General features: G+C 53.1%; 1 protein-coding gene across 3 annotated transcripts in view; it reads right to left on the bottom strand.

Annotated features, from left to right (window-relative positions):
- The window catches only part of CNGB1 (cyclic nucleotide gated channel subunit beta 1), a 28,443-nt gene extending 4,295 nt beyond the window's left edge, over positions 1-24,148 (bottom strand). The window contains exons 1-27 of one of the 3 annotated variants that reach the window (XM_056360246.1): positions 23,964-24,148; positions 22,144-22,250; positions 21,864-21,921; positions 21,668-21,722; positions 21,422-21,551; positions 21,127-21,169; positions 20,867-20,948; positions 20,697-20,778; positions 20,270-20,306; positions 19,764-19,914; positions 19,583-19,658; positions 18,990-19,026; positions 15,458-15,632; positions 14,038-14,325; positions 11,989-12,118; positions 11,584-11,626; positions 9,150-9,288; positions 6,728-6,826; positions 5,795-5,952; positions 5,457-5,636; positions 4,500-4,708; positions 3,604-3,654; positions 3,402-3,488; positions 2,966-3,030; positions 2,361-2,483; positions 954-1,095; positions 552-711 (exon numbers count right to left, since the gene is read on the bottom strand). In XM_056360246.1, the coding sequence (XP_056216221.1) occupies positions 552-711; positions 954-1,095; positions 2,361-2,483; positions 2,966-3,030; positions 3,402-3,488; positions 3,604-3,654; positions 4,500-4,708; positions 5,457-5,636; positions 5,795-5,952; positions 6,728-6,826; positions 9,150-9,288; positions 11,584-11,626; positions 11,989-12,118; positions 14,038-14,325; positions 15,458-15,632; positions 18,990-19,026; positions 19,583-19,658; positions 19,764-19,914; positions 20,270-20,306; positions 20,697-20,778; positions 20,867-20,948; positions 21,127-21,169; positions 21,422-21,551; positions 21,668-21,722; positions 21,864-21,921; positions 22,144-22,242 (2,899 nt within the window). In that variant the 5' untranslated portion in view covers positions 22,243-22,250; positions 23,964-24,148. The other 2 variants (XM_056360245.1, XM_056360244.1) reach the window with 2 other exon arrangements.
- Between the last annotated feature and the right edge of the window lie 1,443 nt (positions 24,149-25,591).

Here is a 25,591-nt window from a genome sequence, read left to right as displayed (position 1 = left end):
AGCAGGCTGCATCCTAGTGACAGAGGGCAGGAGCCAGCTCACCCAGAAGGGTCTCCTCCAGCCTCTGCCCACCCACCAACACGCAGGTCTAAAGCCCCCAGGCGGTGGAGAGCTGCCCTTTGCATTATCCCCGCCCTGAGGCTCTCCGAGGCAGAGCAGTGAGCCTGAGCCACACCAGCACCATCCTTGGCCAGGAGGGCAGGTGCAGAGGCCTGCCTGTGATTTACTGGTAGGGTGAGCTGGTGGACTTGCTGGTGGATGAGCTCTGGCCAGTGATTGCCAGTCACTGCCCTCTCCCCAGGGACCGGTGGGTGGGATGCTGGACTCCACCTGCTGTGAGTGATGCTGGGTCACTAAGGTGCTGCAGACAGGTGGCAGCCTATGTATTCTCTAGGTGGGCAAACAAGTTCCTATAGTGAAAGGTAAAGTAACCCACCCCCACCCTGAGCCTGTAGTGCTGTTTGGCAGTAATGTCTCAACTCTGCAAAGCAACCACAGTAAACCACATGCAGTGCTGTGCGGACACAGTGTTGACCATTGGAGAGGCTTACCTAGCATGCCTTGTGAGTGCCATGTGTACTCATACCACATTTTCACCCGGTTCTGAACAGTTCTGGGGATTTTGTAGAAGTTCATGTATTTAATGGTACTGTCCATGCAGCTCCGATAGTAAGTTTGCCCTGCGGTAGCAGCGCCGACCACATCTCTCATCTGAATGGGAGGAAGAGGTGGAAGAGATGTTTTAACTGCTGCCACTTATCCATCATGCAGATTAAGCACTCTAGAGAACAAACACCGAGTCCTAACAGCATCTGTCAAAACCTTTTTGTCTTCCACCAATGCTGAGCACGTCCTCACATGGGGAAAACAAACCTGGAGATGCAAACCTGTGGACTGACCCCACCGAAACCTTTCCTACCTGAGGCTGGGATCCCCCTACAACTCCCACTCACCTGCCCTATCATGACAGAGAAAGCAAAGACGCCCGTGAAGTAGTTCAGCAGCTGGAAGATGATCTCGAACAGCGTCTTGGGGTCTGGCAGGCCTCCAATGGTGATGAGGGTTTTGACTGCCCAGTAGTAGCAGCGGATGTAGCTGGGAAGGAGAGAGGAGGCAGCTCTGAAGGGGTTTCGGGCACAAAGGCCTGTTTCACCCCTCAGAACCCAGCCCACATCCTCTGGCCGTGGTAGAGTTAATTGTGGGTGACAAAGGGAAAATTAAGGGGCTGCAGACACCCCACCACAGCTGCAGGTGCTTCTGGAGATGCTACAGGAGCAGGGGGATGTACAGACCCTGCAGAAACCTCCACACAGGAGGCTCAGCTGCTCTGGCTACTCCCATTTTTTGCTTCTTACAGCTCCACTGTCATAAACATAAAAGTATTTTCAGCAACATTTACACTTCTAGAAATAGTCGGGGGAAAAAAGGGGTTGAAAGTAAATTGTTGGCATAGGACTCAGGAGATGTCAAGTGAATTCTTGATTCACTGGTCTTGGGCCCTCCCTTGGATGTCCTAGTTACACCTAGAGAGAGATGCAGATATGTATATGACACAAAGTATCTACATAGCAGCAATGCTAACATGGGACGCTGAGCGCTCAAAGGGAAGGGAACACCTGCACTAAGGCTGCATGCGTGACAGTCATTTGTCCCCCCCCACACCCACACCTCAGGGTAAGTCTTTAACGCACTTGCCTGTGCCTTTTGCAGGAAACTCTTGTTTACTGCATGATGATGTATCAGTGAAACATTGCTCAATATTTTATTTTGCCTGTGTTGTACAATGTGCAGGTGTGGGCATTGGCTATGAGGTGGTGTTCGGCTCATGAGGCAAGTACTCTCCCTGTGGCATCCATCACTGACAACACGAGGGACATTTAACTCTTGTGTCTTGGAAATGCCATGGTGAGGGGATGGGGTGGTCACTGTCCCTGTCTCGCACCCTGGGAGTGAGGGTGCTGGGCTGACACACGGCACCCAGGACACACAGCTTCAAGCCTCCATCCCGACTTGGCAGCGAGTCAACACGAACAGAAGCAGGGTTCACACTGCCATCCTACCCAGCCAGGGAGCATTCCCTTGCTTCCCAGCACCAGGTTCCCAGTTTTTCAGCTTCTTCAGCCTGCCACTGCCTTCCATCCTTGCCCAACTGCAGCCTCTTGTCTTGCAGCACCATATATTACCGCATATCCCATCCCTCCTAGCACCATCATTCTCCCTGGTTCCACAGCTTCTCCTGGTACCCCCAACCCTTTGCTTCAGGGGTTTTTACAAACTCAGCTGCAGCCTAGCACCTCCCTTCCTGCTCCAGCTCCTCACAGCAATCTGTGCTATGCAAGGACCCGAGCCCTGGTTTGTACCTGTTTCCTTCCCCATCATAGACCCAGGTGGTAGAGCCCAGTCCTTCGTAGGCTGATGCCCAGTAATAGAGGCAGGAGTTCACATGCAAGCTGTACAGTAAATAGGCTGTGGTCCGAATTACTCTGGGGAAAAAAAAATAAAAAAAAATGGAGAGAGCCAAAAGGGAAATGATAGGGTGTCTGCTGGGAGAAGCACGTCAGATCTCCACCAGCATCACAAGGAGCTTTGAAGTGGTGAGCCAACTGTTAACCATGCAGGTTCTGCCAACGCAGGAACCACAGAGCACCCAAATGTGCAGCCCTGCTCCTCACTCCTGCAGCCCTGCAGCTCCAGAAGTGCCAGGAAAAGCATCTTCTCCACTGCTGGCTCCTCTTTGCTGTCAGCACCCCTGTCCCTGCTGGGTCAGGGAGAGGTGATCCTATCTATGCAGGCTCCAGGACCCCCTCATCCCACTTGCATCAGCCAACGTCCATGTCAGCCCAGTCCAGGGACAGCAGGAAAATAAATCAGAAACCCAGAGTGGGTGCACACCAGAATAAACCTCCTTCCCCAGTACCAAACAGCAGCTCCACACTCTCTCCCCACTTCCCTCCCTCCCCCTCACCTGTAGATGTACGCCTTGCTCAGGATAGCCTCCAGGCGGTTGTTGAACTCAAAGAAGGCCAGGTACTGGGAAGAGAAGGAAGGCAGCGTGCTCCAGCTTGCTGTGCCCCCCCCCTCCCATGAGAGTTATGTCCCTGTAAAACCCCGCTCCCCCTCCACTTCCCTGCTGCAGCCCCTCCGCAGTGCAAACGGCCATGCACAGGTTTGGCTCCACCTGTAAGGGCCCTTCTATTCAAATGTGAGCGTATCCTAGGACTGAAACGAAGGGTTTGACCCACGGCCCTGCAAAGCCTTCGGGACAAGACTTCCTGTCCTTTTTACAAACCTCTTGTCATCACTGATGAGCCTAGCAAGCTATACCTTACCCCACCGGCGTAGGACTCCTCCGCATCCACCGCAGCTGGTGTTCTGCCTGATTTTGTCAAGCTTCAACTCACCTTCAGACAGCGAGGAAAGCGCAGGAGTGGGTTGACACCGACTTTGAAGTAGAAGAAATCCAGGGGCAGGAGGCACACCACATCCATCTGAAATCCACACAAAGAGAGAAACCTCTGTGGGGACCTGCAGGCATGGTGGGGTGGAGCTGCAAGCCACAGTTCACATGAAAGATTCAGATTAATAAATAAAGTTATGTCAAACCTTAAATCGTTGTGATCGCAGGTAGTTCTCTTTCATGGCCTTTTTATCGCTCTGGTTGGGAATAGGAAGGAGAGAGAGAGAGAAGATCATTGCTTACAGAAAGGAAAGTCATGGCCAACGTGGTCATGCCTGGTTTTCCTCTTCATGCCCAGGAAGAGGAGCAGAAGACCTGGCCGTATGCCATCTTCCCATCCTCTCTCATGTCATCCCGTGCTCGCTTTGCATCCCAGAGAAAGCACATTGCAATGCCAGCACCACAAAAATCAGAGTTCACGGGAGAAACCTCCCTGCCTGAGCATTGCACAGGCCATGGAAAGGTTGTACCCTCAAGGTCTTACTTTTCACGGCTTATTTAATTGGATACGGAAACAAAATCAAGGGCTTGCACTTATCTGAGGCGTGTGATCTATGTGTTCAGATTGCAATCATTTTTGTCGTATTGCTAAAGCATCCTGCCTAGCTGAGCTCTGGAAAATTAAACCCGGAGTTTATTATGCCGTCTGCTCATGCTTAGCAGCGTACGGCTGTGCCGGGGCTGGCTGGCATGCACCCTTGGCAGGGCTGCCCTGCAGAGCAGCGCCTTTTGAGCATCCCCACCCAAGAAGGGGGCTGCCACGGACCACGTGCTTTCTAGATAGGCTGGTATTGACTTTAGGGGGAAAACAGCATGTCTGCCAGACAAAAAAGACTGCCAGCTTATCCACTACATAGCAGGAGAGAAGCTCGCTATGTCCTCCAAGGGTCAATGCAGCCCTGGTGGCCACAGCCATGGTGGGAGAGCTTGGAGAGCTCCATTCAGAGGTCAGTGACAGCTCCATCCATGCCTCTTGGGGGGTGGGAATGGGAGATCCCCACGATGGGTCCCCAGCTGTGGGGTGCAGCGCGCTGCCACTCACGATTATGTCTCCCCCCTGCACAAACTGCAGCCGGGTCTGAAAGATGATGACGTCCAGCAGATAGATGAGGTCGCAGAGGTAGTCCATGAGCAGCCAGCAGTGGATGTTTGCTGGTGTCTGGTAAGGGAAAGCCCAGCGGACGGGGATCAACCAGCAGTTCCAGTTCCAGGCCATGACAACGAAGAACAGCCACAGCACGTACATCAGGTCTGCGCACAGGGAACCGCACCACAATTAGCTGGGCATGTGTCCCTTGTCTGCAGGAATCCACTATGCAAAGGAGTTTTCATCCCCTGCCCTGCCCCGACTGCAACAGGGAAACATGCAGGACATCTCTTGGTGACGGCATTTAATTGCAGGTGAGCTGGGCTCTAGATGCAAAGTGAATACCACCAGCTGCAGAGCACATTTTTATCAGAAAGCCTCTTCTCATTTTGCTGATCCAACTAGGTTTGCTCTTGCTTTGCTCCCACAATACCAACTTTCTTGCTTTGCCCTTTTCCCCTTGAGGTTGGGCCAACGGCTGCCTGAGCCCAGGGGCTTTGAGACGACTGTGGAATAGCACAGATGAAGTAAGGAGCTGGGTTCCTATGTGGTGTCCACTGGACAGTAAATTTTTCTTTTGTGATTTTTATTTTTATTTTTATATGGGGCGTCCACATCACAGGGACAGCCTTTGCCCACTACAAAGCCTGAAAAGGAGAAGGCAGCTGCCGCTTCCTTGCCTGGTCATGCTCCTGACACCCACAGCTATCGGGAAGCATTTTGGAAAGCCTGTGCCTTGCAGGGGAAGTGAAACCTCTGCTTTTTCAGTAGACAGGTGTAATCTAAATTGTTCCTTGTTTAGTTGCCCTCCCTCCCTCCTCTACAAAGTCTCACCTTTTAAACCTCTTCCCCTCCTTACCCCTGCCCCCCAGCTGCCCCAGCCCGGGCATGCAGCTGTGCTCCACCACTTACCGGTGAGTGGGTCGATGCTGCTGGGGAACCGGTAGTTTTTCAGGCGGTCCAGCCAGGGCTGGGTCTTGAATGTGCAGCACAGCATCTCACAGTAGTGCTCATCTCCCCCCGGCTTATCCCCCTCCGGCTCCCCTCCTGGGGGAGGCAGCGGTGCTGCTGCAGGTGCAGGCTTGGCAGGGGCTGCAAAAGGCCACACAGTTATTTTACAAGGCAGAAAAATCTCCTTACTGTCGTTTGTTTTAAGGTCTTTAACCTGTTAACAAAGCAGCTGTCTCCCTGGAAACACAGCATAGGTAGGGACCCCCCAGTTAAACGCTTCCAGCCCCACTTGAACTCACATGCTGCAGGGCTCTCCTCATCCGAGGTGACATCGGGGTCGATCAGCTTCTCCTTCACCTTCTCGGTCCTCTCTCGGAAGAGCTTCACCAGCTCCTGGAGCCGGTTGTTGATGATGGCACTGCTCAGGCTCGTGGCTGAACCGATGCGCTCAGGCAGGCTGCGAGGAGACCACCAGGCATTTCATGCAGGTGGGAAAGCCCAAGGGCAGGTTCATGACCCATTTTTTAACCTACAGGATCCTGAATTAGGAATTTTTAAATATTTTATATTATTTATATTTATTTTATTATTTTTATTTATGATATTTCTTTGGCTACAATGTAATCAGAAGAACATAAGTTAATGTTGGCTTCAGTAAAATACCACCAAGCAGCACCAGCCTGACCCTCACCCTTCCCTGGGGTGTGAGGTGCCCTCAGAGGGACGTGGGAAGCAGCAAGATCCCAGGCTGGATTGCATGAGCTTGGGAGAAGATTTTGGAAGAGCTGCAGGGTGAAAATGTGAATTTATAAACTGTATTTCCTTCTTTCAGCCTCTATTAAAAGTCGGTTGGATTCAGACCAGGATGCTTTACCTAGCACGACGGAATCGTCGCTAGGAGGGAGGACAGAAACAAGCTCTTTTGCTGTAGCTCTGGGCTGGTTCATTGCCCAGTTTCTGCCCAGGAAGGCGGCAAATCCCTGCACTGTGTGGAGGTGCAGACCCTCCCCAAGGATTTGCTTCTGAGGGAGAGCATTGTTATTTTTGATTGTTATTTTTGGAGAGGGGGTCCATTACTTGTTACACAGCATCAGGCTCACTGTGGGCACGGCTCCCTCTCTCTTTGGTATCCCAGCAATTCTAGGATCTTTGTTATTTCCACCCAAGCCCCAGGACCTGAACCCCTGGGAGCTCAGCTGATCCGGAGCCCCTCGATCCCCCCCACCCCACACCTTTCCCTCTGCTCCTCGTCGCAGCTCAGCCATGCTCGGGTGGGGGACTGGCTCACTGGTCCCTCTTCCATACCATCCTCCTGGGCCAGTAGCTTCCTCCTGTGGACACAAACACAGTAACCGAGGCTTCCCTTGTCCCCCGTGCTCAGTCAGCTCCTCTCCCTCCTCCCTCTCCCAGGCCTTATCTGTTTTCCACTTCCCCTTCTCCTACCAGGGTCAGTTCCCCCCTAACTTTTGGCATTGCCTGAAGTAAATGGGAGCAAACCACCCTACTCCTTTGCTGCTAAAGTCCTGTTTCTTCTTGGGCATCACCAAGCCCATGGCTGCACGGGCACACAGCCATCCAGCCCATTTCACAACCCACTCTGGGCACCTGGCAAGACGCACGGAAGGCAGGCACTGCTCTGTGCTCGTCCCCAGTGCAGCATTGTCACACTGCTGCGCTTGGAGAGGCAGGCAAGAAAAATGTGATACTGGTAAGGTGGAGCAAGGAAGTGGAACTTGGAAAAAGAGGAAGGCACTGGGGACACCGCCTGGCTCTGAGCTGGCTCCGTAGGGCCTTAAACCCCCAAGATAAAGAGTGAATCGCAGAGCTGCAGGTGCATAACATGGACCCTCTAAAGGCTGCCAATACCTGCAAAGCCAAGTGCAAAGTGCAACTGCTGAGAGCAGCTCCAGGTTCAAGAGGAGCCCTAGAAATGCTGATCCTGGCCACGCTGAGCCAGCGGCAGCTGATGTCTTCCTAGAAGATGTGTCCTAACACAGCTGGTGACTCCCTTTGGCACAGATGGGTTTCTGTGACAACTTCCTTACATGTGGGCAAGCAAGGTAGCAGAAGGAGAGCTGAATATGAAGATGACAATCATAGCAAAAAATCTGCACTGGTTTGGGAAACTGCAGCCAAGTCCAGAGTTTTAACTGTGACAAAGAAATTGTCTTCTGCCACCACAGCTGTTGCTCTAAATTAACCAGGATCTCACTGACCCTGGTGCAGAATGGCTCCGTGCTGCTTGTGGGGCAGGAGCAAGCAGGGTACTGAGGGAGGTTGTCCTGCCATCACAAGTCTCCTGAAGAAAGCCAAACGTTATGAACCCACCCACCTCCAGCCTCGCTGGCTCTCAGATGTGCCCTGCTGGGAAGGGGAACAGGTAAACAAGATCGATGAAATCTTCATTGCCCAAGCAACAGCGTAGGGGCAGAGAACACCACCACCACCACCACCCCACCATTCAAGTACCCTCAGATGTGAATGGAAAGATTCCCAAAACCACATCAGTTTGGAGAAACAGTCCTGCCAAGGTCTGTAATATGCTGTTAGGACAACATCCATCACCTCTCACCAGTCTCCAGCTGCCCTTGCCCTGCCTCTGTCCCCTCCGGGCACCACGCTGCCCCATTGCCCGTCATCATTCACGAGCACTACACAGACAGCCCAGTGGCCCCTCGCTCTGTAAGGCAGACCCTGCAGAGAAGGTATCACCGTCCCCACTCGTTGCCTGTGGCGTGGCTTCCCATGGGCCACAGAGCTCATGTGGTTGTCCTCTGGGTGCATGAAAAGCTTCATGTGTTAGCATCCATCCAGGAAAATGCCTCTTTTTTCTTCAGATTAATGGATGCCCTTGGAAAGATGTAAAGGGAGATCAAAGTCCCCAAGAAGGTTGTAAATTCAGAGGAGCAGGAAACATCTCTTGATATTCTGTGGTGTCATCTGCGTTCCCAGCAGACACAGAACGAGAAGGAGCAGGAGCTACCCAAAAAGCAACCCAAACTTCAGTGGACTTTGGAAAAAGGGCTTAAAGAGAACCTGGAATGTCACATTAAGTCCCATAGAGAAGCTCACATATGTGTGCAAACCTAAGTCCAGAAAAATCCCAACAACAGCCCAAAAGCCATCAGCTTTCTCCAGCCTCATTTTTAAAGCTCAGTTTTAGTCCTTGTTCTCTCTGAGCAGCCTTGATCTGAAGGCACGAAACCCAGGGATGAGATGCTGCAAACCCTCCCAGCAAAAATGCAAGAAGAAAATTGTTGGTTTTTATGGTGAAGGCCCATATCCAGCACACAGACCCCCACACTCTGAATCTGGGACCACAGACATGTGGGGCAACAGACAAGCAGGATCTGACCACGGCAGAGGGATCTCCAGAAGCACACACGACAGGGTTGTCCCCAGCCCCCCCAAAAGCTTTAAACAAAACGTAACCATTGAATTAAAAAATGCAAACAAGAGGCATCTTTTGCCTCCTCCCCTGCCTTGCACGGGGGCGACACCCACCGCACGCACATCACCCCTGCTCACTGCCCAAACCTGCCAGAAACAGGTTGCTCCATATGGTTGTATAAATTTTCCTGCACCAGCACTGGTGGGGGTGGAGGGGTGGTGAGACCCCCAGGAGCCAGGGACCATGCCTGGGCAGAGCCATACCTGGGGGATGCTGGCACTGTGCTGGGCACCAACAGTGTATTGGGAGCCCCAGCGCTGGGCACCAGTAAGTGGGTACCGTCACTCTCCACAGCATGGCCTCCACTGTCCGCATCCTTGATGTCCACGGTGGGGTAATTACCTGGCCCGTGGGGAAGGACAACAGGTGGAGGTGAGAGAGGCGCAGGGGTCTGCCTGCAGCCAGGGTGAGTCCCCAGGTCCCATCGCACCCGCGGAGCCACCCCCAAGCGCTGCAGCATGCTGGAAGAACTCTCCTTCTCCCTCCATTCACTTCTCGCCTGGAACTCCTTTCTCCTAATGGTTTGGAGCATTTCTTTCTCTTTTTTTGCCCAGTTTTTAACACTCTAAGAACTGCCACCCGCTTCCTTTCTATTCTCCCAGTTTGCAGGGATTGGAGCTACTCTGTGCGAATGTTGGGGTCCCACGGTTCAGAAAATGATGGAGACAAGGATTACCAGCTGCAGGTGTTAGGCAGGAACCCAGGATTTCCAGCAGCAAACCTGCCTCCAAGGGTTTAGAAAGTCTCCTGGGTTTTCTCAACATTAACTTAGGGAACGTGCAAGCTCCAAATTACATTAGCATTTGCTTTTCATGCAGAGCAAGGCACAATTTAAATAAGCCCTTACAGCCTCTCTCTTTTGCAGAGGTAATAACTGCTTCCTGCCACAAGCAAGGTGAGAAGCAGGAGCACTGGATGTTTGTAGTAGGTGAAGAGAGATGCCAATTGCCCAAGGGATATCTTGTCTAGACCCTACAGCCAGCCGGCCTATGAAGCGTCATCTCTTTTCTTAGCTATATAACAAAAGGCAATGCGTTCCTGCAGGATTTCTTCTAAGGGGGAGGAGGTTCACACATCTGAAAGACCCCAGGTACCCCCTCCTGTCCCACGCTAACGTGGGACCTGTGGATCAGCATGTGGCTCCAACAAATCCCCGAGAAAAGGCCTGTTTGGGTTGCAAAGTTAAAATCCTGTTGTGCGTAAGGAAAAGCAGCAGAATTTGGTGTGCCGGTTGAAAACAAAGCAAAGCAAAGCTACAGAAAGATAATTTGTACTACTTCTGGGTTAAAAGGCAGAAAACTGTGAAGAGCAAACCTTCATCTTACAGTGCTCTTAGCATGAGTGGGTTGCATGAATACTAAGGAGAAAACTGCACGTGCAGCAGATGTTCAGCCTGCAGGTCCTCCGGGGGAGTTTCTGGCCAACATATAGCATACCATTTACGGATATTCACAAATGCTTTCTAGGGGTTAGCTAGAAAGGCATGTAGTGATGAGGTGGAAGCAGAAAAAAACATCAATTTTGTTCCCCAGCCTCTATGCTGCAACACAAAGGTGCTTTTATTTATTTATTTCCCCACCCTGAAAGCAACTACTCCAGGAATCACCCCTTGCCCCACTCAAGCTACGCAAGCCCATTGTCAAAGCCAACATCTCTAATACCTAGCGGGGATTGCTCCTCATTGCAAAAACTGGGGTTGACAACTCCAGCCTTTGGCTTGCTGGCGACAAGGATGGGGATGAGGGAGTCAGCAGTGGCTCGGTAGCTGGGGACATTGGGGAGCTGCTCTAGCATGCCATGGCCAGGAAGGGAGGCATCCCCGCCAGTGAGTGGCTCGTCATGCACCAGCTGATCTAGCTCAACATCTCGGGCACGCTTGGACATGCTGCTAGGCGCCTAGGTGCTTCAAGCAAAGTCAAGGCATCTGAAGCTGAAACAAAACAGAGTGGTGTGAGACAGGACAGTTATGTCAGGGCAGAGAAATGCATGGCTGCTGCGGTTTTTGTTGCTGCCTGCTGCTCACGGGTGTTGGTAGCACAGGATAGTGGCAGTGAGCATCCTACCACATGCTTTTCTAGCACTGCGGCAAGACCGGGGTGCTCTACAAGGGCTGTACAAGCAGAGAAATCTCCAGCCTGTACCAGGGCTCAGGTCAAGCCATCCCTTGTGCAACTTCCCCAATGTCAGTGGAGTTATGCCAGGACCTGCCTTTGCTCACTCAGGCTGCAATGGGAGCTCACCACCTAATTTTCATTACCAACCCATAACCTCCTAAAAGGTTACATTGCAATGCACTTTACACCACTGGTTATTTCCAAAATTGAGCAAAGTGGTAGAGAAAATCCTTTTTTATCCCCCCTATATTCTTCAGTTGAAGGAGAAACTCTTCACTTCAGAGGTTGCCTAATCAAGACTAAGTGCTGCGTGAGCATCAGCGTTTCAGAGCCGGCTCCAACTGATGACAATATTGTTAGGGAGCTGTGTCCGTGGGATGCTTAAGCAGCGAAAAGCCCCAGCTGCCCACGCTGCAGGAAACCCAGCTGCCCACGGGAAGGGAAAAGTTGCAGTTTCTCTTCGCTGGGCATTGCCTTGCCTGCTTTTCATCCTAATTTGACATTACACTGCTATATATTATACCTTCAGCATCAGTTTCAGCAGCTTCAGCTCTCTCCTCTTCCACCTTCAAAATGAAAAAAGCCATTTTAAGCAGAAAAAGACCTGCTCCACCAGTGAAAGAGCAGACTTTGCAGCTTGGTTGGGTGCCCTGTACCCCCTCCGCCCCCCGCCGCTGCCAGCCTCTCAGCTTGTTGATCAGTGCCAACGTTTTAGGGTGGAAGCATCCCTCCCTTGGCACACAGCTGCTGCTGCTGCCTCAGGTTCAGAGGTGGGGACATCTTGGTAGGAAACATTTCCAGTTCTCATCCCGGTCCCTGCTCCTCCCCAGGGCGCTGCATCCCCCTGGGCAAGCTCTGAGCCCCGGGCACATGCTGGCCAACAAGAGCTCATTGCAGACCTGAGCCCAAGCAGACAGTGAAGCCGTACCTGTACAAAAGCACCTCCAAGATCACTTATCTTAGCTTCTTCCAGCTGCTCAAACCTGAGGGCCTCCTCCGCCAAGCAGACATCATCCACACCCTCATCAGCAGTGAGACAAAGCGACCAGAGCAGGGGTCTGGGGTAGAGATCAAGCACAGACAAGCACCCGCGCTCGCTTTTGCCCTTTCTGAGGTGGGGCACGCTGTGGATGGGGGGCATCACGTCAATGGGGCCAATACACAGCCTCCCAGTTTCAGGGAGCACTGCTCCTCCAGCTGCACTGCATGCCTCATTTGCAGGCAAACGTCACCACAGAAACTTTAGTTTCATACAATAGTGGTACAAAAAAAAAAAAAAAAAAAAAGAAAAAAATTGTTCCTTATGTTAGAAGGGCCTTGGAAAAAATACACTGTGGGAGCCCAGGTGAGAGGTGCATAAATAATGCAGGGTGCTACATATACATAAGCAAAAATTGCTTATGCAGAAATGTACAGGCAGTATGTTTCTTCTGCTGTGCATAATGATTTCTCGTATAATTAAAATATGTCACATGCCAAATAAAAAGCCAAGAGCCTAATTTCCAGGCAGGGCTGCCCTGCAAGCACCATCCAAATTCTGAATTTGCCTGTGCAAGACAGCACCGGCACACATAATCCTCAGTTTCTTTCTGCAGCAAGCACAGACCTCAGCCCCGCAATTCTGACAAAGTGGGCTCACAAGATCCATTTTATTCATTTAATATAACTTTATAACTGAAAAAAAGCAAGCCTCATCATCTTGTTCTGTGTACTTATCTCCTGATTTGCTCTTTCCTGGCATGAAGTCCAAAGCAGGGATTGGGGATAATGAAAAAAGATTTAACACAGCTAAATGCATGAAAATTGAAAAAAACATCTTTCTGCATCCTTGGCACATCCTAAATCAGAAAAAGTATGTAACCAGCAGGGACTGCCTTTTCTCTTTTATCTCCATGTCTTGAAAAACTGCCATTTTCCAAGGTATTTTAAAAATTATTTTTAATAATCACCCTTCATCCCACCACCCCCTGGTTTTTTAAATTAGGCTTCCTTCAAACGCAATTGCAAGTCTTTTTATCCCAATCTAGAAAACCTGTCGGTGTCTCTCTTTCTCTCTTTTCCCATAAACAGACAAACACATGGAAGGATGGAGCAGCATCTGACCCAACAACCGAAACTCAAGTTTCCATAGTGGAGCTCCAGGAACAGATTTAGAGGAAATAAAAATGTATGGGTTTAACACTGAATAATCACACGTTTTCAGCTTCTCCCTGAAAATCTAGCTACTTCAGAGAATTTAACAGAGAATAACATAGCACAAGGTAGTAAATCCCTAAATGTTTTATCTTGCGTGAAATCAGAGCAAACCACTAAACTAAGCAGAAAGATTTTTCTAAATACTATCTAGATCAAAGTCTCCACCTACAACAGCTGACAAGAACTCAGATATTTTCTACAACTGGAAGAAATGTAAAATTGTACCTACTTGTATTAAGTAGCATTTGCAGGTACAGCACATAATCCTGTATTTAAATTCAGCTCTGTAATACTCATAATACTCCCAACTGCCTTGAATTAATGGATATGGTTTTAAATAACGTGGACCAGCTCCTGATGAAGGCAGAAGGCAGGGCTCCTGCTCGGCCGAGCCGCCGGACCCTGTGGGAGGGGGTGGACAGGGGCCCGTAGCGCGGCTACGATGGAGATGGAGCCTGTGTCACCAGGAGACACTCGCCTGTCACCAGGTGCCGCGTCAGCAGCGCGCCCTGGGGCGAGCCAGCCTGCAAAAGCATCCCTCCTGAAGGCATCATCTGTCCTCCCGAACACATCCCTCCCAAACGCGTCTGTCCTCCGGAGCGCATCCCTCCCGAAAGCATCTGCCGCGCAGCCACCCGCCTGGCTGGGCAGCGCCGCTCCGCCGAGGGCAGCTGGCTGCTCCAGGGATGCTTCAGCCTCTCCAGCTTGTGAATCAGCTGAAACAGCAGCTGCATCCATGCTTGTTGCCAACAAAGCCATAAAGGCAACGGGAGCCACTCACCCTGCACTTTCCTCCACTTTCTCCTCCTTCTTCTTCTCCTCCTCTTCCTCTACCTCCTCCTCCTTCTTCTTCTCCTCCTCTTCCTCTACCTCCTCCTCCTTCTTCTTCTCCTCCTCTTCCTCTACCTCCTCCTCCTTCTTCTTCTCCTCCTCTTCCTCTACCTCCTCCTCCTTCTTCTTCTCCTCCTCTTCCTCTACCTCCTCCTCCTTCTTCTTCTCCTCCTCTTCCTCTACCTCCTCCTCCTTTTCCTCTTCCTCTTTGGCAGTGCTCAGGGAGCACAACCACAGCCTGGGGAGAAGAAATTCGTTAGGTGAATTCTACAAGGTATGTTCGAACCTCACAAGAGGAGCACTGCCGGTCTCCGCAGCCCCTTTGGCTGGCGGTGCTCTCCCCACATCCTCCAGCCAAGATCTTGCCGGGGTAGACGCACTAGGGCACACTGGGCATATGCTGTTTCACAGCCCATGAGTGTCAGCAGCCCCAAACAGGTGGCAGGAAGAATAGGAAAAAGGTTTGGGAACACAAAACCAGAGTCCTTGAGCCTTCAGATTCCCCTTGTGGCACAGGGAGAGGCTGTGCTTAGCGGTCACTTGTTGCTGATTTTGACCAAAACTTCCCTGCTAATGAAATTCACTCTCCAGCACAGGATGCACTTGCTGCCCACAGCATCCCAGGCTCATATACCAAGGGGAAAAAATCTGAAAAATATTTTTATAACATGTCCAGTATTTTCTGTCTGAGCAGAAGAGAGCTCTGCTGAGGAAACATAGCTCTGGGCATGGCTTGTGCTTAGTGCAGCTGAGCATCCCCGACACTGGAGCTGAGGAGCGCTGTGCTCACCCTCCCCTGCATGTATGCGGGGCTCAGGGAGCATCTTGGGGGGCTCCCAAACCCTTTGGCAGTCTGCATGGACATCTCTCAACTCCTGCTGAAACGCAGCCTGCTGCCAGCTCTGAACGCATCGCCCAGCCCTCGGGAGGACCTCAGCAGGGGGTTCTTTTAGAAGAAGTAGGATGAATTATATAGAGAAGGCTACCATTTCCAAATATCATGACAGTGCGATGTGCAGTTGATAGGAATGAGGTCCCTCTTCCTTAGTGCCAAAATCTACTTACAGGAAGCCTAAAGCAGAGCATCCTTCAGCTGTCCTCTGCAGGGCAACGCAAAGCATTGCATTCATGGCTCTGCCACTGCCTGCTCCAACCCAAAATCTCAAGACCGGAAGGAAAGGCCGTTTGCTCAAACACCTTTTGGGTCCTTCTGGTGCTCCCCTCTTTGGAAACAGGCACCTCAGCTACCTGCTGCCAGCTCCACTGCCAGCTCTTTAAAGGAGGGATGTGCTTGTGCCCTCCCATGGCCACTATGCCAGTGGCCAGAGAGCACATGGGGTTGCCCATCAACAGCATCTCCCTTCTCCTACCTGTTTTCTTCTTCTTGAGCTTCCTCCTGTATGGGGGGAAGGGGATGAGCATCTGCCACCAGCTCAGCCTTGTGACACCAGGTCATCACCTCGCACATGGTTTCATTAATCCAGTCATTGCTGATCTCTTCCAAGACAAGGTTGGTCTCCTCAGGTTTGCCAGGGACAATATGAACTGTAACAGGAACGAGGAAAGGGAGGTGAAGAAGTGGGAGCAACACATTTTCAAGGGGCTGGGGGCAGAGCCAGGGCAGATCCCACGTTTTAGCTACTTAATGGAGAGGTGCTGCCATATGCAAAAAGTGAAGAACCTCTCAGCCTGCACAGACCTGTGCAGCCCTGGTCCCCCCAAGCTGTGCCAGACAGATGCCTTGGGCCCTTTTGCCAGAAGGAAGAAGAAAATTCACCATTTTGTGCCAAACGCAGCCAAAACCCTATGAAAACTGTAACCCTTTGCATATAGATGCCTGTTGGCTTCCCTACACACGTAGCAAGCTCCATCAGAAGACAACCTGGCCCATCTCCAGGCCACATTTTGGCTCTCCTTGTAAACAGAAGCAGCTGTGGGAAGAGCCCAAAGCCTTTCCCCTTGCCAACCCCAGGTCAAACACCGTGCTAGCACAGCCCGAGGGCCCTGGTTTTTGCAGAGCAAGACTCAGCCCAGAGCCCACATTGCAACACCCTGAGCACCATGCCGCATCCTCTCCAAACAGTCCTCCAGGCATAGTGTAGGACGAATCCTGCATGCCCTGCCACTTCCCAGCATCACTGGGGGAAAACCCAGATCAGGTTACTGGGGAGACTGTAAGACCAGCTGCAAAGCAAAGAGCACAGGACTGACCCACGACAAGCCCTCCCCCTGTCCCAGGGGTACCCATCTTACCAAGTCAGGCACACATCGGAGAAACAGGAGAAGGAAGCACATCTGCATACTGTACAAAGAGTTTATTTTGAGGTTTGCCTGACAACAAAACTTACATGTCCACAGCGAAGCTAATAGGAAACATGCAAATTCGACTACAGAAGGCAGGAAACCCACCCACAGCCAGCTCTGTACTGTATTTACCCACCCCACAGTGCCACATTGCCTTTAGCCCTTTCCCTCTCGCTCTCCATTAATTAAAATGCTGGACAGCAATCGGCAGGACGGCTTTTAAAATGCACCACAGCTCTGGGATACATTATATGAAAATGGGGCAAATACTAAAACTGTAGCCTGGTACTAGCAGGGTTTGTTATAAACACAGGGGCTGGATCTCATGTTGGTTGCTCGGTTCATGACCCATTGTTACAGCTGCCTAGATTGTCCTGAAGAGATGCAACGAGATGGTGGGACACCTTAACATGGCCTTTCAGTATATCAAGGGGGCTTATACAAAACATGGAGAAAGACTTTTTACCAGGACAAGGAGCAATGGTTTTAAACCAAAAGACAGTAGATTTAGATTGGACATAAGGAAGAAATGTTTTATGATAAGAGTGGTGAGACACTGGTTGCCCAGAGAAGCTGTGGCTGCCCCATCTTTGGAAGTGCTGCAGGTCAGGTTGGATGGGACTTTGAGCAACCTGATCTAGTGGCAGGTGTCCCTGCCCATGGCTGGAGGGTTGGACTGGATCATCTTCAGAGGTCCCTCCCAACCCAACCCATACTGTGATGGGTTCTGCACAGGGGGTCTCACCCCACGCAGCCCGGTGTGCCTGCGCTGGCTAAGCCTGCCTGCACAACTCCGGGCTCGAGACAACCCCTGGGATCCCTTCCCTGCCAGGACACTCCTGCCACCACAGTTAGTGCTGCACCCAAGCAGCCGTGAGCTTTGGGAGGGAGCAGCTGCAGTTGTGGGTAAGGAGAGCCCGGGGTAAGTTATTCTATAAGGAGAGCCCGGGCAAAGGCTTTTAACCATTAACTCCTACTTATTCACTTAAAGATTAATCTCACCCGCCTGCATTTGTTGCTGCAAACTGGAGTCCTTTCCACTTGCTGAGAGAAAACAGTTAATGGAAGAAAAGAAATGAGCAGCTGACAAGAGCTTAGAACTTTATAATGTTACACCTTGGAGGCAGAAGTCTACTAAAAGAAGCCTGTGGGCTTCAGCTGGAGATCTCAGTGGTGAATGTTTGGATGTTGGGGGCAGGGGCATTGAGAGGGCCAGGAGTGCTAGGAGGCTGCAGCACAAGGCTTTCTGCCTTCAAGGTGTCCTGAGTGATACTTTTCTACCCTCCTATAAATTGTAGCCTGTCTTATAGACATCACCCTGCAAAACCAATAGCTCTGGTTCCTGGAGCCAAGAGGGAGCTGGGACGGGACAGCCCTGGGACCAGGGACACGCAGCCAGCATCCCTGCGCCAGTCTCAGGTCCCTGCCACCCTTGGGTGGGAAGGAGCTAGAAACCATTTGCAGATTCCCCTTTGCTTTTCCTCCCCAGCTGCGCTTTCTCCTCAGGCTGGTCTTGTTTGGTTGAGGGAAGGGCTGGCTCACCATGGTCTTCGTTTTCCATTTGTTTCAGAGGTGCTAAGCCCCTTTGCCCCCTGAAACAAAAGGAGAAGGAAAACATTAATGAGCGTGCTGGCAGTTTGATGCTGGGGCAGATCTCTTCTCAACCCAATTGCTCCCTTCCTTGGGCAGATTAAGTGACTTTGAGACGCCTCAAGGCACCAAAGCAAGCTGTAATGCAAGCAGCTGCACACAAAGGGTGTGACTGCCCTGCACATGCAGCAGCTTCCCACTGACTTTGCCTCTTTCCAAGCTCCACAGTAGCACTCGGGTCTCCGGTTCGTACAACCACGTGGAGAAATGCCTTCCTGCAGGGTTTCACACTCCAAGATCCCACCAAGCGGCTGCTGTCTTGGTGGGAGCAACCTCGCGCATGCCCCTGGGGCAATGCACAGCCTCTGCATGCCGAGGCAGGTCCCTGCTGCCATCCTGCTGTGTGGCTGGTGCAGGGAGCCAAACCTGTCTGCCTGCAGAGCTGCCACTTGTTGCCCTTCAGAGGCAGGCAAGCAGTAGTGTGAACCCCACAATGGTTTCCTACAACCATGCAGGCTCACGCCTAACACATCTAACCCCATGATTTTGTTTTCCCAAAGTATCTCCCTAGATGTCTCACACGGGCTCAGCAGCAAACATGCCAAAGGGGGTGATGAAGGCGGCAGGTTTGAATTCCCTTGTAATTCTTTTATCAAATCCCACTGTAATTCTTTTATCAAATCCCACCGGCCTGGCAAACATCTTCTGGCACAGCTTGAGGACAGACCTTGTCATCAGCACTAACAGCTGGGACCCGAGGATGTGGGCTGCTGTACTTGGAGACCTGCACAGCCTGGGTTTTACCAAGCCCACGCCACAACTCCGGGTCTGCTCCCACGTCTCAAGCAGCAGCAGCCTGTCATGGCCTCCCTGGGGGATTTCAGGGGCTCCTGAGATGGCACCCAGGGCAGATCGGGGGTAGGAAGGAGCTGCCAGCAGCCCCTCTTCCCAATAAATTTTCTGACCTCAGCAAGCTAACCAGCACAGTGAGATAGAGCAACCACTTACTTTCTTCCACGGCACTTGAGTTTGCTGCGGCCACTAGCTGCCAGGAGGAAAAGGGAAAACGTGAGATATTGCCCATTTTCAGTAACCCTAAATTTTTACCCTAAATGCAGTAAATTCAATAAATGCAGCACTTGTGCCCTGAATACCCGATGTGATTTCTTGGGTCATGTTGGATGGCTTGGTCGTGGGCACAAGCATCCTCACACATGATGTTAAAGGGCAAGAGCACATCAGTGAACTTGCCTGTGTGCAAGGGAAGGAGAGGACAGTATGTACAACTGCTGCTTCTCCCCAGAGCTGGACTGTACCTGGGTGAGGTGCCAGGGCCTGCACATCACCCAGTGCTGCACAAAAAGGCAAGGAAATAGTAAAGAAAGCACATTCTGTGGGGGTCTTGCTACTTAGAAGCCAAATCCTGGGTTTCACCAGCTAAGCAGGCCGTGCGGATTTGTTTTTTTGAAGGAGGTGAGTGACAGCCCAAACCACAGCAGGTCCTGGCACTGGTACGTGGTGGCACCTGCATGGCAGCGAATGCCCTCCCCACCAGGGACATGGTGTTCACATGTCCTTTGCCTATCCAGCAGACAGCATACCTGTTCACCCTGCTTCTCCCTGGTCACTGGCTGTGGCATCACCTTCTCCATCCCTTGGAGCAACCAGGCAAACATCCTGGTGACCAGAAACCACTGTTAGACCTGGCTGCCAGAGCCTTTGCTCCCACAGTAGCCGTCCCTCTGGCCACAGTACCCATGCAGAAGTTGCCACTGTGGTTACCTGCTGCCGTCCTCAGCCAGGGACCAAGGGCTGACAGTGGTCACCGGCTGTGGCTGCCCCTTGGCCACTGCTGGCTCCACTGCTGCTGCGGTGCTCTGGGCGGCTGAAGCGTTGCTTTCTGACTTTTCCTGGGTTTTAGTCCCTTTTGTGCCTGCTCAGGTATATTCGGAATGAGAAGGGGGATTGGCAACACAGCAGTCATCTTATAAATTGTTGGGGAAGGGGAGCAAGCAAAGAAGGGTCACCTCCCACAGGGGGACAGGCTTAGGGGACCTCCCTGGCAGCCCCTACCCTGTGGACCCAGCCTGGGATGAGGACACAGGTGGTCTGGGGACAGCTGTGGTGCAGGGGCAGCACTGTGATGCTGGGACCCGGCAGGCCCACCCCCTCAGCACAGCCAGCACCCCTTGGGAGGGCAGTCCCCACGCTGGTGCCAGCCTGCACCTGGGTGCTCAAAGGCAGAGTGTCTCCTCCGAAAGGGCCACCCAGGGAAGGGGGTCGCTCACCTGCTGTGGCGTTGCATTTCTGCTCCTTTGGCTCTGCCTGCAGAGGGACAGAGGGATGTGGCAAAGCACTGTCTGCAGCCCCGTGCCACCCTGGGTGGGCACATCCCCCACCTCAAGGGGACCCACGCACAGAACCCTACACACCCTCTGCTGTGGTTTTGGCCCCATTTCCTTGACAAGGGCCATTAAACAGACTCCGGCGTTGTCAGCACCAGTGAGCCCCAAATGGAGGGTCCTCGCTGTGTGCAGCCAGGCTGGGGAGCACCGGCACGGCACAAGGTCTCTCTTTTGCTCTGCTGAATTCCCCTGGGATTTTCATCCCAGGGTCCCATCCAGGGTCCCACCCAGGGTCCCAAGACAGGGAGCCCACTCAGCTGTCACCTCTGCCCAGTACCCCCCTGTCCTCCCCCAGCCAGGCAGTGCTCACCTCCAACTTTTTCAGCATCCTTGGCTGTGGCACCACCCTCTCGAAGCCCTGCACCAGCCAGTTGAGCACCCGTGCTCCCGCCCTGTGGGAGAGCACGCCATGGTTGGGGAGCTTGTCCTGCACCCCTTCTGATCGCCTGCACCCCCCTACCAGCCTCCCTGGGAACCCACCGCTCTTCCTTGCTGGGATCTGTGCCATCTTCAGAGTCATAGCCGTCCAGATTGTCCTCCTCTGGATCTAAGGGGGTTATCTCTGCAAGGAGAGCAGTGCCATGGGCATGGGGGAGAGCCACTGCTGGGAGCTCCTGGTCCCCCCACCAGGCAGCTCAAGGGGACAACAGTGCCAGCATCACCAGCTGGGGAGGTGAGATGTGGGAGTCCCAGAAAGGCCCCTGGGATGCTGCAAGCTGCGCGCTCCCAGCTCTCCTTACCCAAAGCATCCTCTTCCTCGTCCCTGAGGATCTGGACCTCCGTCTGAAAAGCCAAAGAGACCATCGCCTACCCAGCAACTGAAGGGGGGCTTATCCTACCATGTGGGGAGGGAAACCTGCCCTTTCCCCAGGGATGGATGAAGGCAGAAGCCCATGCAGGGCAGGTTTAAGTGCTCCCAGTTAGGATGAGGAGTGTGATAGGAAGGAAAAAAAATAAAAAAAAAAAAGAAGAAGAAAAGGTAATAAAAGCTAGAACCTCAAATATGCCAGATAGTTGCCTGGATCTGTCACTTACCTGATCAGGAATATCAATGCTTGTCTCAAAGCTCTTCCCAAGATCCTGCAGTGTCCCTGGGGTTGGGACCGGCTGGGGAATCACCTTCTCTAGCCCCTGGGAGAGCCAGGACAACACACTGCTCCCCACACTGCCAGGGAAGGGGGTGAGTCAGGCTGGGACCCCCTGTCCCAGGCATCCAGTCCCCAACTGAAAGCAAAATCCCAAGCAAACCACGCTGCATGCTGGAAGGTGCAAGAGCAATACCTCTCAAACACAGAGGCTGAGTCCTCAGCGACTGTAAATCCCACCTTCTTTTCCACTTCTTCAGTGGCAGCAGGAAAATAAAAAGAAAGCTCCCATCACCACTCTGCAAGCCCGGGTGTGCTGGATGGGGGGGGACCAGCTGGTAAAGTAACAGCTACTGCCCAAACCAGTGTATTTCCTCACGGCGGGGGCTTACCCTCAGTGTGTGCATGGTCACAGGCATCCCTGGGGTCACCAGCCTTCCCCATCAGTGCCTTCAGGGTAAAAGGCAGAAGATGTCAAAGAATGAGGCAGGGGGGATGGTGTCACCCACTCAAAGGCAGCTGCAAACCCCAGGGACTCCCCATCCTTCCTGCTGCCTCCCGGCAGCTCAGAGGAGAGGTGCATCCTGGCCCCATTCCTCCCAGGGATGCTGCAGAGCATCTGGGTGCCACTCACAGGGTCCCTGGTACCCCCCGAACTGGCTCCCTGCTCACCTTGGCTGGCTCTGGGTCCCGCATCGGCGCTGGGGGTGTCTCCTCTGTCAGATGGGGCACCGGGGGCTGGGGAACCACCCGTTCGATCCAGCCCAGCATCCCTCCACCTGCAGGTAGAGAGGAGGGGTCTCCAGCCGATGAGAGGCCAGCAGCAGTGATGAACACTCCCCAGAGAATACCAGGTGCACCAGCCACTAACGCTGTCCCCAGGGAAGCCCAAAAGCTCCTTGGCATCCTTCAGTTTCCACATCCTGCTTGGGAAACGTGCCAGTGCAGCACAGCCAGACAAAACCTGGCTCGACCCCGACCCCTCGCCATCACCATGAGAAAACTACGCCCTCAATTTTAAGCTCACAGGTTCAGTTAAACTTGCTTTTCCTAAATGTAAACGCTCATCTGGGGGTTCTTCTGCACAGCCCTCCATGCAGAATGCCTTCAAATCCCTTGAGATGGTTCCTTGGGGGCTGCCTAGCATCTTAAATCTTAATGCGCTGAGGTTCCTGGGTGGCGTGATGTGTGTCCTCAGGTCTTTGCTTGCCCCCACCTTGTGCAAGCCCAGGAGCCAGATTTGGATGTGACCAAAGAATCATCCCATGTGGCATCCGCAGCCCCTGGTGCACCACAGGCAGGCTCAGCCCTCCCAGAGACCCCACATCCTGAAAGCAGGACAGGGTGGCTATCAAACACCTCCCAGGAGGCTTGATGAGCAGAAACCAGTTAGGAAATTGCCTTTAACCTTCCACTGGGTATAAGGGATTAAGGAGCTGCACATGCCCTGGGAACAGCACGGAAAGCCTGGCAGTGCTGTGCAGCACAGTGGCATTTCCACCCGTGCTTCAGGACCTTTGCAGGTCCCAGAGAAGCCCGGGGCTGACATACATCACTGCGCCCAAACGAGCCCAGAGAAAGCCCTCCAGGGCTAGAGCGAGCCCCCCACAACAGGTCTCCTCCTCTCTTGACATAAGCTTGGGCAGCTGCAGAAGCCTGGAGCTTAAGCCTGTCCTTGGTCTGAGAAGGAAACTGGAGGACCAGGACCACTCCTCCAGTGCACCTGAGCAAGACAGGGGCAGAAACATTTGCAGGTCCCTAAAAAACTAGTTGCTGGCAGAAACAGGAACAAGCAGCCAGTGTTTGCCTGTGATGGCACCAAAGAGCAGGCAGCTGTGTGCAATCCCCCCATGTCACAGGCAACGGCCAGTGCCACTGCCCCTCGTGCCAGCTCTGCGGGGCTTGTGCCAGTGGGTGAAAGACCTTAGCCTCCAACAGCAACAAGTGAGGTGCAGACCTGCCATCCCCATTCAGAGCAGGGAGCACTGTGGCCTTTCCCTCATCTCCAGCATCAGATCAAGCCCCTCCACATCACCCAGCTCCATCGCCCTTGTGGCATTGCTCCCCATGGGCCTGACCCACTGCTCCCTCACCATCAACCCGCACCCCTGCTGCAGCTCATCCTCCGGCTCTGTTTCAGAGGTGGTCCTGCAGAAACCCCAGCCGCGTCCCCCACCTCCACTGCTGCCACTTACCCCAGTACATCCAGCACCACTTCTCCGGGAAGCCACCCCTGGCACGCACAGGCTCTCCCAGCCACTGCAGCTCACCACTGACCCCCACAAACCCACCCCAATCCGCTCAGGGCTCTGCAAGGATTAGCCCAGCGCTGCCTGTAAATGGGATTACTGGCACCCAGCTGTCCCGAATGCCTCAGCTTCCAGCAGCCAGCCTAGTTTTGGTGCAGGATAGTGTAAAGAAAACCCAAACATCCAGTAGGTTTGAGTATCCTCAAAATCCCTGGAGACACCAAAGCTACCCCAGGCACTCACCAGCTGGGTGCAAGCCCAGCAGTGCTGCAGGGAAGGTCTGCCTGCCACAGCCCAGGAGCAGGTGGGCGCAGGGACACGTGGATGATCAGCAATGGGGCTGCTGAAACCCCGTGGGGTGATGCAAAGGCTGAGGGTGACATGCCCAAGGATGCTCCACTTGCAGCTCTACCCCGATCCCAGAGGATATGGGGAAGGAGGTAGCAAATCTGTGCCAAGCTGAGCTAAGCCTCCCCTTGCTGAGCCTGCCAATTGCTGCCTGATCCGTTTACCTCCAGCCCTGCGTAACTGCCCACCTCTCCCATCACCCCTAATCTCGGCCATGGTCACACCCTGGAATCCTGGCACTGGATTCACTGCTTGATGTCTGGCCCCAGCTTCTGTCTTTGGCCAGAGCCCCCTGGCCCGATTCCTCCTTCCCCAGCCCTGCAGGTGTTCCCAGCCCAGCGAGCAACAAGTCTCCATCCTGCCCGGCCCCGGCGCAGCACCTCTGCAGCTTTGATTCACAGCTAGGGAACCCGGGGCATGGAGCAGTGGTCTCCCAAATCGCACCTCATTCCCCGCCTGTCAGGCCCAGGGAAGCTGACCCACAGGCATCCCTGTATTTCTGAGGTACCGTTCACTCTGAAGCAGAGTGATGACTGCTTACAGCTCAGCACTGGCCACTGATTTTAACAGCAGAAACAAGACTCAAAGGTGCTTGCTGTTACCCAGCCTCGGCTCTCCAGATTTTGCTCCTTGTGACTCCAGCCAGCAGAGCGGTCTCTGCCCCAGCAGGAATGCGCAGCAAACCCTCCACAGTGGCCAGGAGAGGACCTCAGGGCTCCCGTACCAGGCCAGGCAGCCCCCACCACCCCAGTTTCCCCCTCCTTGGGGTGGGCTCAGAAGCCCACAGCTGGAACAGCACCCGCTTGCAAACCTCCATCCCCCATAGCCCAATGGGATCAGGGTTACCCCGTGTGTCCTTCACTCCCCCAGCCACTCACACCACCTCCAGCCCTGGCACAGTCCCTGCGTGGTGGTGCCAAGGGGCGAGCGAGGCAAACTGTGTCCCTAAATGCGCCAGAGTCCTGTACATGCGTGTCACATGGAGCGGGCAGGCCACCGCCGCTCCTCCCCTGGCCCAGCCTGCCCTGGGAAACAGGCTGAGCCCAGATGTCCTGGTTTCAGCTGGGACAGTTAATTTTCTTCCCAGTAGCTGGTACAATGCTGTGGTTTGGGTTTGAGAACAACATTGATAACACAGTGATGTTTTTAGTTGTTGTTAAGTGATTTTTATACTAAGCCAAGGATTCTTCAGTTGCTTGGGCCCTGCCAGTAAGAAGGCTGGAGTGGCACAAGAACTGGGAGGGGACACAGCCAGGACGGCTGACCCGAACTATCCAAAGGGATGTTCCATCCCACAGAGCGTCATGCTGAGCTGGCTGGTTGTGTGATGAGAAGATGGCACTGCCTGAAAGAGCAAAGTGATGCAGGGACAGTTTCAGGTGGACTTTTGCAGGCTCAGGCTTGTGAAAACCTGCAGCGAGGGGTTCAAAAAAAGCAGATCTGATGATGGCTAAACCTGCACCCCCTCCAGGGACGCTCTGGAGACACCTCATCTTCAAGCCAGACCTGTGTGCAAAGGTCTT

The sequence above is a fragment of the Falco biarmicus genome, chromosome 15 (genome assembly GCF_023638135.1).
Source record: "Falco biarmicus isolate bFalBia1 chromosome 15, bFalBia1.pri, whole genome shotgun sequence".
NCBI lineage: Eukaryota > Metazoa > Chordata > Aves > Falconiformes > Falconidae > Falco > Falco biarmicus.
This window is presented reverse-complemented; position numbering and strand designations above follow the sequence as displayed.